Below are 21,093 nucleotides of genomic sequence, written 5' to 3'. Positions count from 1 at the left end.
GAGGGTGGCGTCGGTGCAGGGAGAGAAAGTAAGGAAAGAGCGGATGGATGGATTTACGCATAATCACCACGGGAGAGATGCGTAGGAAATGGAAAGATATGGCGATGGTTTTCTTATCGCATGTGCGAAGAAAATAATTAAGGAAATGAAAAGAAACAAAGAAGGAACCAACAATGAGAAGAAACTAGAAAACAAGGAGAAGAAAAGGAAAGGAGCGGCTGACTCGGCTGGTCTGAAGGAAGAGAGAAAAGGAAAGAAGAAGAAAATGAAGGAGAGGGCCGCGGGCTGAACCGAGGGCATGGCTGGTAGAGAGGAAAAGAAGGAAGGAAGAAGAAGAATAGAATAAATAAGGTGAGGAAGAGTCAGTCATCAGATTTGGCAATATAAATTCTTTCTACATTGACTTGTGAGAAAGACGAACAATCTCTTAACCAAAGTCTATAAATAGCCTGATGGGAGATAGAATAAAGCAGAAAATTGAAAAGAAATAGAAAAGATGAATTTCTCTCTGCTCTTTCTCTTTACCCTTTTCCTGGTTCTCCCGTGCTCTTTGCTTGCATCCAAGGACCGAGTATTCTTGGAACAAATATGCCATGAAGTTGCATCAAGCATGGAGTACAACTCCTGCATGGCATTCGCCCAAAGTGTTGTTTCCTCGAACGAGCCAACAAATATCGGCGATGCCGCGATGGGAGCAATGAACGATTTGATGGACTTCATTGATCAAAGCATCGCCAACGTACAGGACCATTTGAAGCTCGGTAACTTGACGGACCAAATAAGAGCAGGATTGGAGAGTTGCAGTGGAAATTTCGAAAATGCGAAAATGATGTGCAAGCTGCAATCAATGACCTTAGCTCTGGGAGTTTCAAGGATGCCATTCATGATCTCGGGCAAGTAGTAGATGAGGCAAAGAGTTGCGATGATAATCTTGCTAAAGTTGGGCTGAACGTGGACAGGCTTAAGACTGGCTGGAGAATTGGCAAGATTGTTGCTAAAATAGTAGTAAGGATTATTTGGTTCGCTAAGTAATGTCTCATCAGCTATTCAAATGTTTTCACCTTGTTATTGTAAGCGACATCTACGTATGAAATAGTCGTTCATATATAATGAATAGAATAAAGAATGGCTAGCATGAAGATATATTTTTAGATTCCTTAGTCTTATATAAGTACGCAAGATCTTCTTGGTGAATAATCCATGTGAAATTAAATACACGTCCGCATGGATCCTTACATATTCTTCTCGTTAAAGCCCTGATATTCTCATCAGGCTAAGGGCCGCAAGATCGGCCCATTGTCACCCTTCATGAACTTGTGCTGCAGTATCCCCTAGTCCATATAGGCTATGAGCCAACTTCGCTCTGATACTATTTGTAATAACCAAAGATCTCACCTAAAATGACTAGTCGAAATATATATTTTTGGATTCCTTAGTCATGTATAAGCATCCAAGATCTTCTCGACAAATAACCGATAAAGAACTAAACACACGCTCGCACGGATCCTTACACAATACCTCAGAAAACTCTTAAAGTTGGACAAAATCTGGAGTATGCCTAGCTCAATATACAGTTACAAGATTACATGTTCCAGTTTAAATAAGGAGGAGGCACACGGTATGTGATGCTCATTGCCATTGAGTCGATGTTAAACCCAAAAATAACTTCAGCCAAACTAAACATGCTGCTGTTGTCGTTGGGGCCTGGTGAAGTTGGCCTGCAGAATAGACCCAAACCATACTAGCTTTTAGGTAGTAGGGCCACCCTCCACAGGCCCCCTTGTTCAGTCCAAGGATGGATTATGCTATCCTGCACTCTCCATTCAACGTAGCAGTTTAGAAACCGCTAGTTCCAAACACGCACATTCAATACATGCATGCACCCTCGCTCACAAGCACACATAGGAGCACATCCATGTATGCATGTGCACATACATTTGACGCACAAAAAAGAACAATAATATGGAACAACTTAAAGAATTAGGCAAATAATCAGATCCCATCATCATATGGAAATGAGGTTGAATCCAACCACTGGTCACCATAGATGAACTCCGACACACTGAAGTTAGAGGCATCGTCGTAATTCATGACATGGTATCCTGGCCACGTGACCCGACCTTCGGTCCCAGATCCTGGCCCGCTATTCATATACTCGCCGTAGTATAAGGTATCCAGCCCCTGATCTCCCGACCACCCTGTCCACCCTGCTGGAGCCACAAGCCCATCAAGGTACGACTCGATGTACACTGCCCTGGAGTAGAGCCTCCAAGGCCTCCCCAGGTAGGTCTTGGTGCTAACGTTGCTCGATGTGAGTTCATCAGATGCCAGGATTGAGCAATTCTGGATAGAGATCCCGGTATCCTCGTTAGGATCTTCTCTGGATTGGGCCGTGACAACATTTGATTGCCAAGGCAAAGGCTTCTTAGCCACGATGTTGCATCCCTGGAAGATTACTGCGGCATTACCAAATATGAAATCGATGGTGCCATGGATATCACATTCCCGATAGAACTGCCGGAAGGAGTGGACGTATAGCGTATCCTGGTAGCCATCGATGATGCAACGATAGATGGCAGCCAGGTCTGCGTTTATTCGGAGGGCCACGGCTTGGCCCTTTACTGGCCCAGCTATGTTTTGGAAGGTGATGTCACGAGCCAAGAAGCCTTCCCCAGAAACAGCTGTAATATTTAATAAACATTGGTTAGAAGAGAAAAGAAGTGGATGCCACGGCTTAACTAGATCTTATTAGGGACTGTTTGGAAGCCTACTTGAGAGATGATTCACATATCTGGACTACTATACAAAGCAAATACTCTTATTTACTACGAAATCATTGTTGTGTCATTAATTAGGTAAAAAAGAAAAAAATCATAAAAAATTGTACAAGAGTTGGCAAAACCATAAGCAGCAAGAGGTCCTCACCTAGCCAAACCCAACATAGATATTTAACAAAAAACAAAATCGCAAAAAATGGGCAAGAGTTGGTGAAAACCTAAATAACAAAATGTCTCTACCTTAGCTAAATAACAAAATAGCAGCTCATGCAATTATCTTCATTGACCCCCATATGAAATGCATGCGCATATTTAAGATAGATTGAAATCTAGCAAAATATCGGAGCAAAAAGGAAGGGATCTAATCCATATGTCAATATAGGAAACTTTACCATCTGAACCACTTAGAACCATTCTGTACCTTTTGTTGCTATCCTAAAATAGCGAATACTAAATCTAAGGTCTTGTTCTCCGTCATCTCCATTTGTTCATGGAATGGCAAACGTTTGTCAAATTCCTCAGCGTCGACTGCCGAGTGTCACGTGATCCTCCTTTGTCCAAAAGTGGACCGACTCGTGACGTTTCGTCTGTCACGAGTGCGTCGTTACCGGTTTTTTTTCCAGCATTATTCGATCCGAGACACGAAACGGGAAAAAAATCGCTTACCGACGGTGGCTGAACGAAAGGTGGTCCACCGGTCGCCGACGCTCCGGCTCCCTCTGATCACCGTCACGGCGCTGCCCTCCCCTATCAAAACGATGTTGGACTTGTAACTAGGGATCTCCACGTTCTCCTCGTACACCCCCGCCCGCACCATCACGATCGTGCGGTCTGCGCTATTGTTCGGCGCGAATGCGATGGCCTCCCCGATCGTAGTGAAGTTCCCCGTCCCGTCCGCCGCCACCGTCACCACCGCCGGATGGTCATCCTCGTAGTCGTCCCCATCGCCGCCATCGTCGTCGTTGTCGCCGCTCTGGAGTAGCTTCCGGTCCCTCCTAGAGACCCACGCCGGGAACCCCCCGCTGCCGGAGGAGAGCAGCCGGCGGCGGTTTTCCCCGGGCCTCCCGGGGCCCGAACGGGAGACCAGGGAGAGGGAGTTGCTCACGTGCTCGTAGGCGGCAGCCCAGGACGCGACTAGGGAGGGCTTGAGCGAGCCCCGCGCGCCAGCGAGGCCCTCAAGGCAGGTGGCTTTGTTGGTGAGGGCGGCGCTGAGGTACGCCCGTACGTCGGCGAGGTTGCCGCTTCCGGCGGTGAGGGCATCGGAAGACTTCTTGAGGGAGGAGAGGGTGATCTGGTGGAGGTCGCGGCAGTCCTGGAGGGAGCCTTTCTGGGACTCGACGAGGTTGGGGCTTGGGGTGGTGGAGGAGAGGAGGGAGGAGAGCTTGGTGGCGGCGGAGATGGCGGACTGGAGGGAGCGGAGGGCGAAGGTGAGGATGGAAGGGTTGATGGAGATAGAAATGGAGAGCTTCTGGGATTCCAAACAGGAGATGGGGTAGGGAGTGGACTGGCAAATGGAGTGGACCTTGTTGGGGTTTAGAGAGGAGGAGGAGGTGGTGGCAGTGAGAAGGGATGAGAAGATGAGAAGAGAAGTTAGAAGATGCGAACAAAGGGGAGGAGAAGCCATGGATGGGGAGGAGAAGAGAGGGTCGATTTACACATGGAGGAGGGATCTGTTATATTCTATATATAATATTGGTTTTGTAATGGGGAGGGAGGTAGGTGACGAGATGAGGGATAGAGACTAGGAGGAGGGGGTGACAGGGCTGCATGGGTGATTGCAGCGCCCACGCGCTTGTACAGGGCCCATGGACTGATAGGAGCAGTTCTAGATGGACAGGGGCTGGATTTCGGTATATATTTTAAATACAATACAGGGGGCAATGGTGTATATGGGTCTGTGGGTAGCCGACTTTGAGATTTGTGTGTGATAGCTTTGTGTCCAGCTGAGATGCACTATCTCGGGTTTTCTCATACTTCATGTCCTGCTTGAGTTTAAACTCTGTTTTTCTTGCTTTCGGCTTCTATTGTACACCTCAACTCTGCCTCTTGATTGAACTATTTTGTCCGACTATTCCGGATTATAAGTTGGAGTTTTGCTGGAGACCAACCAACAAATACCCTTCATCTATAATAATTACAAAGGTCCAAGCTTGTAGGAATTATCTAGTTACCTTTTGTAGAGGATTTCAACAACTTGCAGCTCTTTGAAATTTGGTTTGGTATTGGCTCCCTCAGTATGGTGCGAGAACCCATCTCAAAGTACATGATCCACATAGATTATAGAGTACTTGTTCTTAAAGTAACAATACTTTATTCCAACCCATCGAGCTGTGGGCCCTAAACCACAAAATTCGATGTCAGATTAGATGGATTCCCCGCCATCTCAATTCCAGCAGGGGTCAGACCTCCTCCGACGTGCCATTTTCTTTTTCTGGTTTCTTTTTAGCCACCATAGAAACCTGTGGACTGGTTGGAGTCGCCCATAGATTTTTTTTCTGTGAGTGGAATTGATCATTTGGGGCAAAGATAGTGGTTTCGTTATTTGTATTGTTGTGTTGTTTCAAATTGTTCGGCTTTTAATTTTTCTTGTTTTTTTCCCCATCCTTTCTCCCCATAACGACACATGGCTTTATGGACTACAAGACTACCGGGTCACTCGCATGGCATTGGAATTTTTGTCCCCGACTTTCAAAGGAAAAGCGTAGAAGAAAAACGGCTCAAATGACAAGTTTAGAGGAGGAATGACGGTTAACAAGACAAAGGAACTAAGACTTGTTTAGTACTTCAAGTGATGAACAGAAGTTCCCTGGTTCGCCCTTCTTTTTTTTTTTTTTACTTTTACTTGGTATCTCGTGACCTGAAAGGCCAAATCTTGCTTGTGAGTCCTCTCTTTCACGTCTACATCTCACTGTTTATTTGATTGAATTATTCTTTTTCATTATACCAAAAAAAAAAAAATCATTAGGTTAGAGTAGCAGAGATCAGATGGTTGGCCCTCCTTAGCTTACCAAAAGTCCCTGAAAGTGATAACAAGGAACCAACGGCTAGCATGGGCATATTGCCATTAACCAAGGTACATGAGTGCGTCTTTTATCGAGCTACTCATATTTATAAAAAGGCAAACGGTACTGCATATTAGGTGGCATCCTATGCGGCTTATCACTCCGAAGATTTTATCAGGATGAATCATGCCCCTGTTTCGTCTCCTTTACAGTTTTTTTTTTCTTTCTGACTTTACGGATTGCACCCACACTCGTTATTTGTGAGTCGCTGATGTACCAAAAAAAAAAATCAGACATCAATGACATATGTCATGCTTAGATCACAGCATATCCAATATACAGTTGAAACTGTTTCCGTTAACGATAATATATATTTAGTTGAAACACATAGCGAGTTTTTATGATTCATGCATGTTTCCATGAGCACTTTATCATAATAAGTATAAAAAATTTAGAAATTTGGGATATATATAAAAAAAGCAGTCAATGATAAACTAACTAAAATATAATAATAAAAATAAAGTAGGCTATAAGAACTTACAACTTAACATTTGAACCAATTACTCTACAATTGCTAGCATGGGTATTCTTATGTACCATACATCAAAAATCTAATATTTACAATATCTTCGATTTAGGTGACCAATCAGGTTCGAAACCTAAATTCAAACCTAACCATTTATAAAAACCGGTAAATTTCAAGTTAATTTGTTCTCCAAATATGAATTTGAAAATAGTCAAGTCGAGCACATTTGGCTGATGCGGGTCAGGCTTTACTACCGCTTCCAGGAGAAGAGAAAAAATTGTGGAATTATGGAATATGAGGGGAGAGAAGAAAAATGCCAATTATCCCACATTGGGGCTAGGGAGAAAAAATAAGTAAATAGAATAGGGTCTCGCGAGCTGAGATCATTCTTTTAACCTCTCTCATATATAGGAAGTTTTTTTAAAATCTACAGAGATTATTTTCAATACCCCCAATTCTGGCTCCTATAATAAAATACTAAAAGTTTGAACAATATCATGTTGGATCACAGGGAACCTTTGATATCATCTATCTAGTGGTGAAGATTTGAGCGTCATGAAGGATCACAGTCATTCAGTGTCCTTTTGGTCTACACGTGTGAGAATTGCATTTGCGCTTCCGATCTCTTCAAGGTGTGGTGATATGGTGGATATTTTTACTTCTAGAAGAAAAAGTAGAAACTAGAGATACAATTGCGCTAAGCTGAGTCAAATAGCTAGAGGTTCAAGAGTAATTTAATTCAAAATATTTGAGTTTGAAATTTGATTCAAAATTAATCGAGCATTAATATCTAAGTTCGAACTCGATTCGATAAAAAAGTCAATATTTGAGAACTGCTTAACTCGACTTGAATATCAATTGATTCATACTCGAATATAAGTTCGAATTAATGCCTTTATCATAATTAAAAATATAATTAAAACAAAATATAACATAGCATTATATTTTAAATATTAAATTAATTATATATATTATAAATACAAAATATAAATACTTGATTAAATTTGTGAGTTTTTGAACCAAGTATGTTGCTATTTAAGCTTTTTTTTTTTTTTTGAAAAACTGTCGAGAGCTACTCAAGCTCAATTTATACTAATTGAGTCGTGTAGAGCCCAAATTGAACTCGAGTCGAGCCGGCTTGTGCTGGAGCAGCCAGTGAGCTGCTGGGCTCCTTAGTACAAACTAAGCGAGAATGGCGGTCTGGTTGTCCCTGTGGAAGCCAACTAATCAAACGGTTAAGACTCCACCATCAATCTAAGGATAGAATGAACGGTAGATTGCTTCAAAGAAGTAAAACCGCCGGCTCTGCTGTCTAAGTTCAGCTGCAATTCTGACATGTCGGGAGTAGCATGGGAACCAATGATAACACGCCACCTAACCTAAAACGATGACGTGGGCGGTAGCCATTAAGCTTATGGCGTGGAAGGCGTTCCAAAGGCGAAGCGGGGAGTTGGAGAATGCACTTAGATATTACTGCCCTTGTTTCCAAAGATAATTACAATATAACCACCGTTCAGCAGCCCACAATCACGCGAATTTACGAGAAGAATTGAGGGCTGTTTAGTAATTTCATAGAACCACCGTTCTCGGGGGGTCTCTATCGGCGCTTCGAAACCCTCGATCCAGTCTCTGGTGATTGCTCAAAGCTGTATTCGGAGGCTTCATCGCGATCGCCATGGCCGCGCCCTTCTTCTCGGCGCCGTTCCAGCCCTATGTTTACCAGGTGTCCTTCGCTTCCCCCATCTCTTCTTGATTCCCTTTGGAAGCTAGGGTTTCTGCTGGAGTTTCTGTTTAGGATCTGAAATCTATCCAGGGAGATCTTTAGGGAATCTTGGTAGATTTCTATCGATTTGTTACGACTGGGGAAAATTTTCATGATCTGAACTTGTGCTTCGATTCTGGTTGCATAACCTTGTCAGCTTCTTTAATTTCTTTTACTGCATTTTGTTGTGTTTTGTTCAATTTCTTTATTTTTCTGCGCTTTTCTTTAATTCTTTTGACTGTTTTTTGTTGTATTTCATGTCCGGTTTATCGGTCTTATACGTTTATTGAATCCGCTCTATTCATCTATTCTGCTAAATTTTTATAAATTATCCGGATTTTTTTCAATTGAGTTAATTTTTTGTGTAAATTAAACTGTGCGCTTGTTATTTTAGGTTTACAGGACTGGTCGTTGTAACTCCTAATAAGTCCGGTTCTTAGAATTAGACAACAGAAGTCCCCCTTTTCTTTAATTCTTTTTCTCACTCGCTACCATGCTCACTGCGCCTAAGTCTCCCTGAATAAGTTTTCTTTTTATGTAACTTGAGGGTATACGAGGTGGTTACTTACCATTAAAATCTAAAGTTCTTATTCATTGGAAATGTGGCTGTTGCCATGGAATGTTGGTAAACTAAAATATCATATGTGATGAGAATCATTATCACTAAACTTGTTGGACTTATCGAATGATTATGTAATGTAGAGTCCCGAAACAACAGTGACCCCTTTTCAAATATTGGGTGGAGAATCACAAATTTTACAGGTACTTTGAAGTAACGACATTTTTGAGTACCTTTTTTTTTTCAAAAGTACTTCTAATTTTTGCACATCTAATCGGAATCCAATTTCCAGATAATGCTGAAATCACAGGAAAAGGTAACAGCAAAGCCAGGCAAGTCAGTCTTCATTGTATTTTTGTGAGCTTTATTTGTGATCAATTAGATACTATTTTTCTGAATTCATATATTAGTTATATATTTAATTTTGTTCCTGCATGCTGCTTATAATCATTTCTGGTTTGCTTATACCTTGCGTGCCTAACCTTATATCATGTAGTGGTTGGTACCACAAGTTCCTGATGTACCATCTACTAATAGCTAATCACTTTTGTTTCTGAGTATATGATACATACTGCATAAGAAAAAAATAGAGGTGTTACAACTATAAGGTCATCTTTTCTGTCATTTTTCTGCTCGAGATCTAATTCATAAAATTAAGCAGGCGCTTTGTTCAGTTATATCATTCTATGCTTGTAAACTGGTTGCTTGTCATTTGTATATTGAATCCAGTAAAGGAACTCAATGTTTTATCTTGGAAATTTTCCTTAGGTACAATGTGTTACATGTCTGGGTCCATTCAAATGGACAATAATTACTACCCTGAGAATGAAGGGGGTTTCTGGCAGTGGCTTTTTGGAAAAAGTGTAACAAGCACAGTTCTTTTTAATTCGGGTCTAGAGGATGGATTTGTGGGAATTGCAGCACCCTCTCCTGCAAGGATACTCCCGGTTAGTATATAAATGATATTTTAGCTAAATTTCCATATATAATCATGGTATGTCAACCAAAATTTATTTTTATGATGCAAGAGTTTCAATGCTACAAATCATTATTAGAATTTGAGATCCAAAAAATCCAGCAAGAGCTCTGCTTCTGATTTTGCAATTTCTGTTTTAGTGACCAAATCCTTTATTCTCCTTTTCTTTGGATATCTAAAAGCTCTTCATCTTTTTCATTCTTATAAATATTGATTGTTGCTACTTCCTCTTTTTCTCTAAACCATTTTCCAGCATTGCCCTTGTTAAATGTCGACCATTCATCAATTCTTACATACAGGAAGATCAGGTGAACGTTTGGAATTTAGCATTATGCCGCACAAAGATTTCTATTGGCATTGCTTTTTTAAGAGTGCCTAAATTCTTCTTCTTTATTTATAAAAAGCCTTGTTCAGAATATAATATTTGAAAGCATTCCGAGGAAGAACTAATCATTTTTTTAACTTTGTGCTTTGTGAGATGAAGTCCTTCTAGTTGCAAGATAAGACTGCATCATTAATTACCATCATGTAATTGGAGCAATATTAGTTACCATCATATAATGATCATAGTAATAATAGTTTCTTGATATTAAATGCAACAAGATGAATGATTATCATTCACACGAGTGGGCTAATATGTCACCCCAGGCTTGGTTTTCTTCTTTGCTGCCTTCATCTTAGTGGTCTTCTACAATTCTACTTACGGTGCCCCCTCTTTGCCTTTCCAAGGTCCATCCTGCCATCTCATGGCCCTCAATAGTATCAACAATAAGAATGTCTGAACGGTGCCCCCTCTTTGCCTTTCCAAGGTCCATCCTGCCATCTCATGGCCCTCACTAGTATCAACAATAAGAATATCTGAACCACGGAAACCTCTGAGAACACACCCATCTGTTGATAAGAACATCACTGCCAAGGTCACTGCTTCAGTCGAAGTAGATGGTCGCTAGAAGTCAACAGATTTTCCTAATTTCATAAAATGGTGACTGCTTAAGGATGCGAAGGAGTATGCTATGAATTTTTCCCCCTTACTCTTGCCTCTTTAGGGACAGTCTTCTGCTGATATTATCTTAATGAGGCTAAAGCCCAATGCTTCACTTTTGGCACCACATATGAATTTCACTGACATTTCAATTTCTTTGGAAGGCAGCTGAAAATATGTCATTTTCCATTCAGTTATTATCGCAACATCTTAAATACAGAGCTTTCAGGAAAAAAAAGATACTCAATAAATCCTTGTTTATGGAAGACCATTTATTGAATTTTAAATTATTGTTAGAAATGCTGATATTTTTGCTAAAGATTGCTATGTGACTTTTTTTTTTCATAGATTGACTTGGCAAATTTTGGTGGAGAAATTCTTTGCCAGGTATAGTAGATTCCTTCATTTTTCTTGCTTTATCTAACTATTCTTGTTCTAAGAACATATTCATGTAGTTTTTATAATTAGTGATGCTAATGGACTGGCTTGACTCTTATTTCATTGTTTCCTACCACTAACTCATGTCAGTTGTCGGATGTACATGCCAACACGAGTTGTAGGACTAGCTCATCGTGATTTGCTTTCATGGGCCTGCTATTATGAGCCAACTATGTATAAATCATTAATATTTGATATTACACTGTATTCTTTATTTCTTTTAATGTCATGTATTCCATTTTTTTCTTTTTTTTAATTTCAATTTTATTTGTGTTGGTGGCTACAACCCTGCTTAGCCTTAATAATACTCTTGCTTGATAAGGGCGGAGCACCTCACTCTCCTCCAGCCCCCCAAAAGAAAGTTGAAATTACAAAAGTTAACTAATTAAATATCTTTTTTGATAAAAAATATATTTACATGTATCTATACATATTGAAGTCATGCCTACCATTTTTAGAATAGTTATAAATAGTAATATGTTTGCATTGCAAATTATAATTCTTATAAACTATATAGTTTTTTTTTCTCTATTTTAATTTGGATAGGAAGGAGAAAGCTTGAGATTCTACATTTTGGTTTCGTTAGTATACTACAAATATTTTTTTAATTTCAAAGACAAAAGTGAAAGTTTTGATCTTATTTTATTTAAAATAATTTAAAATAAAAGAATATTAACAATCTCCCTTTGGAGAAACATAGATCAAATTACTACAGCATAGTATATAAAAAGATTTTAATGATATAAGAAGTTACAAGTATCATTAAAGTAAATTAATAAAATGTCTCACTATAGATTGTTGTAACGTTTTATGAATGTTTCTGTGCAATGAAAATTTTAATAATTTTCAAATCAAAAGTATGAATGTTTCTCCTATGTAAGCAAAGTTTACAATCTTAGAATAGTTGATCAAACAAAATTTCTAAACAGATTGAAAATCTACAAAGTGCTTTTTCCTTCTCTTGTGGGCCTAGAAACCATAATCTCTCTTTATTTTTCTCTCCATGTAGGGCTGCAAGCTGTCTCACCCAGGGAGATAAATCTTTCCTTTTTAATTTATCTTTTTTTTTTATTTACAAGATTTCATTTCTTTTGACCTGGGAAAGCAGTGGGCGAGAGGTACATTAGTTATATGGTTTTAAATGGGCAACTAACAGATTCATGAAATCCAATATCCACTGTAGTTTAAATAGTTATTTCCAAGTAAAACTCCATATTTGAATCTAAGATTTGCATAATCTCATATAGTGAGATATCTTGAGACTTAATAAAGAAACTGGAAGGGGAATAGGTGCCACCTAATAAAATAGTGAGAAGGAGAGGAGGAGGAGGAGAGAGGGGGGGGGGTGTGCGGGTTACATGCAATAATCCAAAGGAATTTTCAGACCCAAGGTGTTGGGATTTTCTTTTTTGTTTGTTTGGGTGGGGGGTGGGGGGGTGATTTATTATATAAGTTTGAATCTTTGTCAGGTTAGACTTGAATCTTATTAAACTCTTAATTTGTGGCATGCTTAAAAATGCATCCAATATTTTTCGTCTCCTTAATCTAATTTATAATTTATTCTGTTATTGTTTTTAAATTAAAAATGACTTATATGTCCACACTTTTTTCTTCTTTTTTTTTTTTCCTTCTTTTTTGGACAACAGAACTCTCACTGGCATGCTAAAGCAGGTTGATTTTGAGTCTTTGGGCACTGGCAACACCTCGTGCTTTGATTGCAGTACTTTAACAATCCTTAGTAGCTTGCTGCAGCATATGCCAGAGATAGTTTTTATCAGAGGGAGAGTCCATAATACAGTGAAATTGAGAGGGTTAAAAGTTCAAGTGAAATTATAATTGGTTGCAGAGTTAGATCCTAGCTAGAATCTTCTACCTAGGGTAATAAATCTGCTTCAGATTCTTCCTAAACATGCAGTCACTTCCCAAGTGCTTCCTTGCTAAAAATGTTTCTAATATGTGTGCTTCTTATACCTGCACCTGCTCCTAATTTTATTCAATCCAAATTTTGATCATGTCGATCAAATTTACTTAGCCGACTAACTGAAATATGTGCTTATCTAATAGTATATATTTTTTCATCATTACATTTTTGCCATATTTTTCTTCTCTAAGCAATGTAGAGTATTTTACAATATTCAAATTTGGTTGTTGTAGCCAGATGCATTCCTTTGCTCTGTCAATGAGGTAACAGTCTCAAGTACAGTTGATCAGAGAGCCCGCAATATTGAAGTTGGTGCAGAGGTAAGGTCTAGTGCTGCATTTTCTCCCCTACAGGGCCTTCTTTCTCTAGCATCTGGATTACATTGACATAAAGTCTGTACTCATCAAATGTTTATTGCTATTTTAGGTGATCCTTAAACAGAAGCTGGCAGGTCAAGGGCTTGCTTTCCTTATTGGTGGTGGATCAGGTATACTTATCTCTGTGCACTTCAAGTTCATCCTCTTTATTGTTGCCATTATAAAGATGTGCGCTTTGGATCCTCTGCAGATCTTTGATTGAGTACTGATTGTTGTTATTATCAGAATGTTCCAAAATAGTACAGAATGCTGGACAGAATTAGATAGCAATGCTTGCATATTTTGGGAGGAAGGCATTGCATCGATTAACATAATAATGAATATTATTAACACTAGAATAACTCATGTACATCTTTGTTTGGTTAATGGTAGATAAAGAACTAATATAATTTTAATGTGAAAAGCTGTCTTATTAACTTCCAGGGTCTTCAGTAAAATTTTGTAATCACAATAAGTGAGATGTAATCAGCTAGGTGACTTCAGCATCTTTTGCTTTCACCTTAAAAAGGTTTTATTAACACCATCATAAGTATATGTTAGCAAGGGCCCGTAATAGTTAGTGGCCATTATATTGTTAGGAGCCATATAACTTTATGACGTTAATATTAAGATGACCGTCAGTAGCCATTATAACAGCAAGTATCAGGTAATAACAGTGAAACATCTTTATTTGACAAAATCACTGTCAACAGGATATCATATTATTTTTTTCCATATAGTAAGCCTGTATATTTAATCATAGGTGCCCTGTATCCTGTCATATTGTAGATAATAAAGTCTTGATGGTTATAATGTAGAATCATGCTCTTCAGACCTTATGATGAAGCAGCAGCACTAGAATGCTTTTGCTCCACAATATAAAATACCCCATAAGTTTATTTTTTCCAACATCTCACATGTTTATAAGAAGCTGATAGGGAAACCTTCCAAGCCTGTGACAATATGCTCCTGACTTATCTGTTCCCTTTTTATCAGCCACTTCTTTTGTACCTTTCTTTATTGCTGTCCTCAATGTAGGTGCAACTTAAACCTTGCTAACCTGAATTGTGTCTTTCTTAACTCATAATTTAGGCTGGGTTGGATCTATGTGCAACTTAGGGAAAACTTCTGGGCTTAAACAGCTGATCTAATCCAAATTTCTGCTGTAGGGCTCCCAAGATAACCTGAACTAATCCAGGTTCAATTACAGGGGAATTATGGTAAAGAACCTACATGGTACAATTAAAAACAAGCTTGACCCAAGATAACCAATTTGTGCTTGTATTGAAATTTTCAAGGCATGGTCAGGTTTGGTTTTCAGTGGTAGGAATAATGTTCAAGAAGGGCACCTGTAATCTTCGAGTACCTGATGCAAGGAGAATTAACTAAAATTCAACTCTAGAAAAATTATGAAGGATGCAATCTAGATAGAGATTATTTGAATCTCCTTGTTGTAGCTTCAGACTTGCAAAGACTAAGTTTAAATATCTAAGTTTTTGATACAATGTGGTACGTTATCTTTAAGGTTTCCCTTACATCAGAGACTTATGGTGTGCACTGGCGCTGATTTATGGTTTCATGCTCTTCCACAGCCATTCTTCTACTTGACCTTATCTCCTCAAGGGGGAGATATTTTTCTTTTGCCTTTTATTCATAAATAATTGACCAGTTGGGGACCATTATCGGCAACTTTGTTCAACACTATTGAGTGTCTGATATTCCAATGTTTCAGAGAATGACTTTGAACTCCATATTTTTACCATCTTTTCTGTTTGCATAATTGTTGGGCAAAGAGGAGAGTAGGGAAAACATATGTACAAACATTCTTCAAGTTTTTAGGGTAGGCTAGGTCATTTTGGAACCCCATTTGATTGCATCTAGATATTCTCTTGCTTACACTGTCCTTGTGCCTTGAACCGAACAGGGCTTCATGCAAAAATAACCAATATACAGATCTCACATTATCAATTGAAAAGTGAAAAGAAAGAGATGCAATGGTCTAATTCAAATTTCACTAGCCTGAATTTTTAGTGTACAGTTTATCAAAAGAAAGGCTAAGTCTTAAGGGTTGGTGTCATACCATGTGAAAAGCTTCAGGATCATGAAGATAGTAGTGGTGGAACTAATATCCTATGTCTTTTTTTATTCCCAAAATCCGCTGAGCAAACATCCATAGAGGAACTTAGACAGATTTGTGGAAAGAAAATATAAGCCTAAAGAGCTTGATGAAGAGGCAGAGAAAGATAGGAAGGAGAGATAATGGATAAGAGAAAGACAATAGGAATATTGGGCAATGTTGCAGAATATGGGTATGAGACTTTGGAAGGGTCCACAAAAGGGAATGCTTTGAGAATAAAATGAAGGAATGCTTAGACATGCACCCACACATAGCACATGTACCTGAGTTTACGCCACATAGATTCAGTTTTTCCAGGCTTTCAATGATTTGGATAAATCAACACCCTGTGTGGCATGTTTGTTACTTTTCAACTGAACAAAACTATTGTACATCATGCTCTTTCTTAACATAGTAGGACCACAATGTTATTCTCAATGTGCTTATGTTTTAACTCTGTGGTACATTCACCCTCACTGGCCACCATGGTTTAAAGATCTTTTCATGCATGCTCTACCATGCTGCTTGATAGTATATTTTTTGGATACTTAGTGATTCTCTTCCACATAACAATGTGAAACAAGGTTTTCAAACTTGGTTTCACTTTTAGTTTCAGTTTTGCTTCCCAGGATAAGAGTTTTTGTTTCATTAGTTTTGCTTCGAGTTACAGAATTTCAGTCGCAAACATAAAAATAAAATAAAATAAACCAAGTAAAAACAAAGAAACCAAGTCTAATTACTTGACGTCATTTTATTATGTGTTGGGTTATCTTATAATTTATTTAGTTTGGATAGTTTTATGCTGAAACAGAACTTATTGAAGCTTAACCTATTAAACATGTCACAAATGTACTAGTTTATTGAGTATTAATATCAAATATTACTCAATCAAGTGTGGACTATCATGACCAAGTAGAAAAGAGTATAAAGTTAATTATGTATACCTATTTCGTATTTCTTTCAATTATCAAAATAAAAAAGTGAAGGACATGATAAGTAGACCTTCATGTCCCAAAATTTTTGAAAACTAGTGAAAGATTCCTATGTCCCTAAACAGCTCACTTTCAAATCAGGCATGTGTATGCATTTTTCATGTTGTAATGTTGCGTATAGGTTCAAGATTCACATCACATGAATTTTTTCTGTGTTGTCTATTTACTTGTTAAACAATTCGTTTTAAAAGGAATATTGGTTGCGCAACTGGGTTCAATCAAAACTTTTGAAACCGGCTGATACTGACCAAAAAGTTTGGTCATTTTCAGATCAGTATCAACTGAAAACAATCTGCTTTGGCCGAAACTTAAAAAATCGATGTGAAAGAGCATGTCATAAATTCTCACTCACAGAACCTGAAATTTACATGCTTTTCATCAACTCTCCTCATGCACACTCGCATTCATATTATTGCACTCATATCACTGTTGATTAATTTTGCAACTACATGCAGTTTTGGGTTCACAAAATTGATTAACTGGGCCTGTTGAAACAAATTAGATGATGCATTGGTTTCTCATCTCTGCCTTATTCTTGTTTCTTGGATGGACATGGCTTCATCTCAGTTTGTGATAGAATCGTCGTTCACATGTATGTGTGAAGATGCAAAGCACATGTAGTTATGGATCTATTATTATGTGTCTAAACCGTGGGATATTTGAAAATAAAATACGTGGAAAATAGTTTGAATTCTGTTGCCCTCTGCTAAGACATTCAGGGAGGACATTCATCAACTAGCTGAAAATATTTATTGGCAGTTTTGATTCACAGTTTCATGCAAACATTTTGCATTTTCAGGTTCTTGATTTAAGTGCTTACTATTTCTTCAAACTCATATACTAAAGATGAAAATGCGTAAATCTCATTTAGCAATTATGGACAAGCATAAGTAATACTTACCAGAAAATAAGAAGCTTAATAATTGCTAAAGTTGTGATAATAATATAGTATAAGTTATCCAGCTCCCATCCATTCATCATGTTCATCTCATCTGAGATATCAGTTAAGATAAATGTTGTATCATCATTGGGCACTCAGTAATATGTAAAACAATGGCCCTCATTCTCTCGGCCAATGTAAACTGATAAATCCCATGATATTGGCAGATAAGGACTGATATTCTTTTACTGCTTTTCTATGGATTGTTTAGTCACTAGATATTAAAATAAAGTGCATTGCTTCAGTATGCCTATGATATATATTATTTGGTATAGAGATATTATCTTTGCCCTCTTCTTGAAAGGACAAAATTGGTAACAGGCTAGCAGCTTTAGCATATAAGTCTACATTTTGTAATTGCTAACTAACTCTTTGACCTCTTTTGTGATCTATTTTGCTAGTTGCACAGAAAATTCTTGCTTCGGGGGAAGTGTTAGTTGTTGATGCTGTCTGCATTGTAGCTATGACAAATACCATAAATTTCCAGCTGAAGCCCTCCCACCCAATGAGAAGGGTAGTATTTGGGGTGAGTCTATCTGCTTTACTGCTTTCTGGTCTTGATCATATCTCAGTGCCCTTTTTTGATTAAGGATACCTGTTTGTTTCTAGAAATGAAATCACCAGTTAAGTCTATGAAGGTTATTTGCCATAGATATCAAATATGTATGAGGATTTCCGAAAAGGTAGCTTCAGGATTTTCGTGGAGAGTGGTTGGCAGCATTTTCAGATGAAGGAATGTCTAATAAGTTATCTGCACCTGTAATATGATCGACTAGAAATTAACTTAATATTGTATGATCTGCGAGTGTTACCATCTATTTGGCTGTTGGTTGCACTTATGCCTGTCTTATGATTGTTGCAACATAATGACTGGTACTGGGGACAAAATGGTTAGCCTGGACACTATCATCCAGGTTCCATAGTCCTTACTCTGTAGTGCTGCCATTTTCTTTTGCTGCATTTGGTTTATATTTCTATTAGATACGACAGCATGGAATCTCAAGTAATGACACCCCACCATTATTTATTTAATTTGGCTTAGCATTGAGAGCTCTCTGTTACATTGCAGGGTGACAACCAATTAACGGCTATTCTGACAGGACCTGGTGTTGTCTTTATTCAGAGTCTGCCTTTCCATCGACTTTCTCAGCGTATCGCAAGGTAATTTCATTGTTTTGTGCATTTGCATGTTTTATGCTGCCATGATCACCCATGAACTCTATTTCCCTTCGTTCTGATATAACTTTTCCCCCCTTCCAGGGCGGTCACAGCCTCAAGCATGAGGGAAAACCCTAAGTTCTTCATTCAGATGGCAGTCTTCTTCTTACTCGCATATGTTGTGATTGTATCATCATTGATCTTGACTGATGTCTAGTTCCTCCCCTCCACTCCAATATTCATTTCCTTCATAAGTAATTCCCACAGCAATAAGTTGTGTTTTTTTTTTTTTTTTTGTATTGTAGATGTTAAAGATACTGAGATTGAACTGAAAAGGAAAAAAGAGAGTGGAGTAGGATTTGATTATTTTTTTTTTCAACTTGATAGGCAAATTATTGCAATTAAGCATGATGAAATTACCAGTTCTATTACTTTTCAAGGAAGCTTCTATATTGTTTTTGTGGGTTGGGATAAGGCAGCTGATTATTTCAGGATTGTGAACTGGGGACATAGCTGCTGATAACTCCTGGATTTTTGGTACCGGAAAATATATCGCCATTTAGAACATCCGCTGCAATCCATGGATTGAATCCTTTAATTAATGCACCTCTTTTTCACTTCATTTAATAGGTCAGTTTGTCTTGACATGCACATATAATTAATTCAAGTATGCACGCACAAAAATGTCTAGCTGAACAAGTTGCTGCCAAGTGGGAACATAATTACTATCTTTTGGAACACACTTAAATGTCTATTTTCACATGGTTAATTCAATTATGCATATGCAAAATATCTGGCTAGGCTTAGTGGCTGTCACCTTAAACACAATTAATATCTCCTCAGAATACACTTTGTACCTATCTGCACAAAGTTAATTCAAAAATATGCACAGCTTATAAATATGCGAGATAGCGTATAAATACATGCATCATGCTTGAAAATATGCCATGGATTCATCGTGTATTTGACTGGAGTGAATTGGTAATGGACCGTTCTATCGGCCACACGTTAGATATAACTAGCTCCAAAGGAATCCAATCCACCAAATGTCCTAGAATAGGAGGCGGCGATCTACATCTCTAGCATGCTTCTGGATCCAATCAAGCACAGTAACTTAGTCACCTTTTAGATGGATGAAGTCCTCTTGCAGATGAAACCTCGCATAAATGGTTTCTGCCTAGGTGGCCCTCATATCAATGGAGTCCACAGTAGTTTGTAAAGATGAATAATATGCAATGTATAACTTGAAGATTGAATCTTTTTGATCTCTTCACTATTCATCATCCTGAGCAACTACATTGTAATCTACTGCATCTCTTTGTATAACACTTTATGAGGAAAAAGAATAAAGTTTTAAATGACTTATGGGAGAACATTAGTTCGAGAAATGACTTGGAAACAATGTATGAGCATGATTTACATAACTGCTTGGATCAAAATAATGGTTATGGGATCATATTGAAGTCAAGCAACTACTTAGATCTAATAATATAATATATGCTAACTCTAAAGACACAACTAGTTGCTAGCACATGCAGTGCATGCGGCACTCTTGGTGAATGAATGTGCATTGTAGTCACCTATTTAGAGTAAAATTGTAGTTCATCTTAAAATCCAAATCGATCAATTTATAGATCAATCTCGGAGGTTGAACTTATAAAATATTGAGACTAAGAAGGTGGAGGCGGCATATTATCATTGTAGTTTTTATTATACTGGAGCAAAGCATGTTGAGAATGTTGCACACAGGAGGAGGGGGTGGAGAGCGTGTTAAATTTTATGTTACATGCAATTTTCACCTAACTAAATATGTGTAGGATCTTAAAAAGCACCAAAAGAGCAATTATATTGCGTACGGAGAATATCTAATGCATGCAGCAAGTCATTATGGTAAGTCTATCTTCGTGCTTTACTCATGTAATACATTCAAGTTGTATGAAACTAGTATTCTTCCAATTCATAATCATGCAATATTGTCATGCCCATGTACATGACCTTGATGTTTACAATTTTCAGCTAAACTTGGTGTTGCAGATAACAATCATTGACTTTATAATGTAATGCAATTTCCTTACCTACATGAGAGTTAATTGATTAGGTCGAGTCAAGTAAGGACAACGACATACAAACTCTGACCTATACTCGACCTTGTATCAGGTCAAGATTTCTCTTGATCCATATCCATTCACAGGTTATTTTGGGTCATTTGTTTGACCTCAATCTAATCAATTTTGTAAGAGTGATTTTTTGGTAAACCTATACTAACTTATCAAATTCAATATTTACAATTTTTACTGACTAATTTTCAAAAAGATTTAAATAACTAATATCAATAGAGAAACACTATTCACTTAAAAAAAAATTATCCAACATCACGACTTAACCCAATCTAAATTTTTTCAATCTAGATAAAATCTAACATCATAACCCAAGTCAAATCAAAACTTTGATCCATACTCGATCTATTTAAACTTCGGTTAGAGAATTTGACCCACGTCAAACCCTAACTAAAAAATCTTTGATCCAAACCCAACCCAAATAAGATCAGGATGGATCAAATTTATTGGAGCAGGTCAATTTTTTCCACC

General features: G+C 38.0%; 2 protein-coding genes across 2 annotated transcripts; one reads left to right on the top strand and one right to left on the bottom strand.

Moving 5' to 3' along the window:
• Positions 1-1,569: 1,569 nt before the first annotated feature.
• On the bottom strand, positions 1,570-4,552 carry LOC103712605 (probable pectinesterase/pectinesterase inhibitor 12). Its single transcript, XM_008799171.4, has 2 exons — positions 3,444-4,552; positions 1,570-2,681 (listed from the first exon to the last, which is right to left on the bottom strand). The coding sequence occupies exons 1-2, from the start codon at positions 4,399-4,401 to the stop codon at positions 1,993-1,995; spliced, it is 1,647 nt and encodes a 548-aa protein (XP_008797393.2). The 5' UTR covers positions 4,402-4,552; the 3' UTR covers positions 1,570-1,992.
• Positions 4,553-7,882: 3,330 nt separating this feature from the next.
• LOC103712572 lies at positions 7,883-19,072 on the top strand. The gene is made up of 10 exons (XM_008799127.4): positions 7,883-8,028; positions 8,770-8,829; positions 8,919-8,958; positions 9,395-9,573; positions 10,933-10,971; positions 13,177-13,263; positions 13,370-13,430; positions 17,749-17,873; positions 18,417-18,508; positions 18,608-19,072. Exons 1-10 carry the CDS (start codon positions 7,981-7,983, stop codon positions 18,720-18,722), a joined length of 846 nt encoding a protein of 281 aa, XP_008797349.2. The 5' UTR covers positions 7,883-7,980; the 3' UTR covers positions 18,723-19,072.
• The last annotated feature ends 2,021 nt before the right edge of the window (positions 19,073-21,093 follow it).

Source organism: Phoenix dactylifera, chromosome 8 (assembly GCF_009389715.1).
Source record: "Phoenix dactylifera cultivar Barhee BC4 chromosome 8, palm_55x_up_171113_PBpolish2nd_filt_p, whole genome shotgun sequence".
In the NCBI taxonomy this organism is placed as follows: domain Eukaryota; kingdom Viridiplantae; phylum Streptophyta; class Magnoliopsida; order Arecales; family Arecaceae; genus Phoenix; species Phoenix dactylifera.
Note: the sequence above shows the minus strand (reverse complement) of the source record. Positions and strands in the feature narration are given on the sequence as shown.

Bases quoted from the DNA above. Each gene is read 5' to 3' on its own strand.
- LOC103712605 (XM_008799171.4), bottom strand. From the start codon at position 4,401: ATGGCTTCTCCTCCCCTTTGTTCGCATCTTCTAACTTCTCTTCTCATC. The intron at 2,682-3,443 runs GTAAGCGATTTT...TAAATATTACAG, and splicing joins CTTTCGTTCAGCCACCGTCG to CTGTTTCTGGGGAAGGCTTC.
- LOC103712572 (XM_008799127.4), top strand. From the start codon at position 7,981: ATGGCCGCGCCCTTCTTCTCGGCGCCGTTCCAGCCCTATGTTTACCAG. The intron at 8,830-8,918 runs GTACTTTGAAGT...TCCAATTTCCAG, and splicing joins GAGAATCACAAATTTTACAG to ATAATGCTGAAATCACAGGA. The intron at 13,431-17,748 runs GTATACTTATCT...CTATTTTGCTAG, and splicing joins CCTTATTGGTGGTGGATCAG to TTGCACAGAAAATTCTTGCT.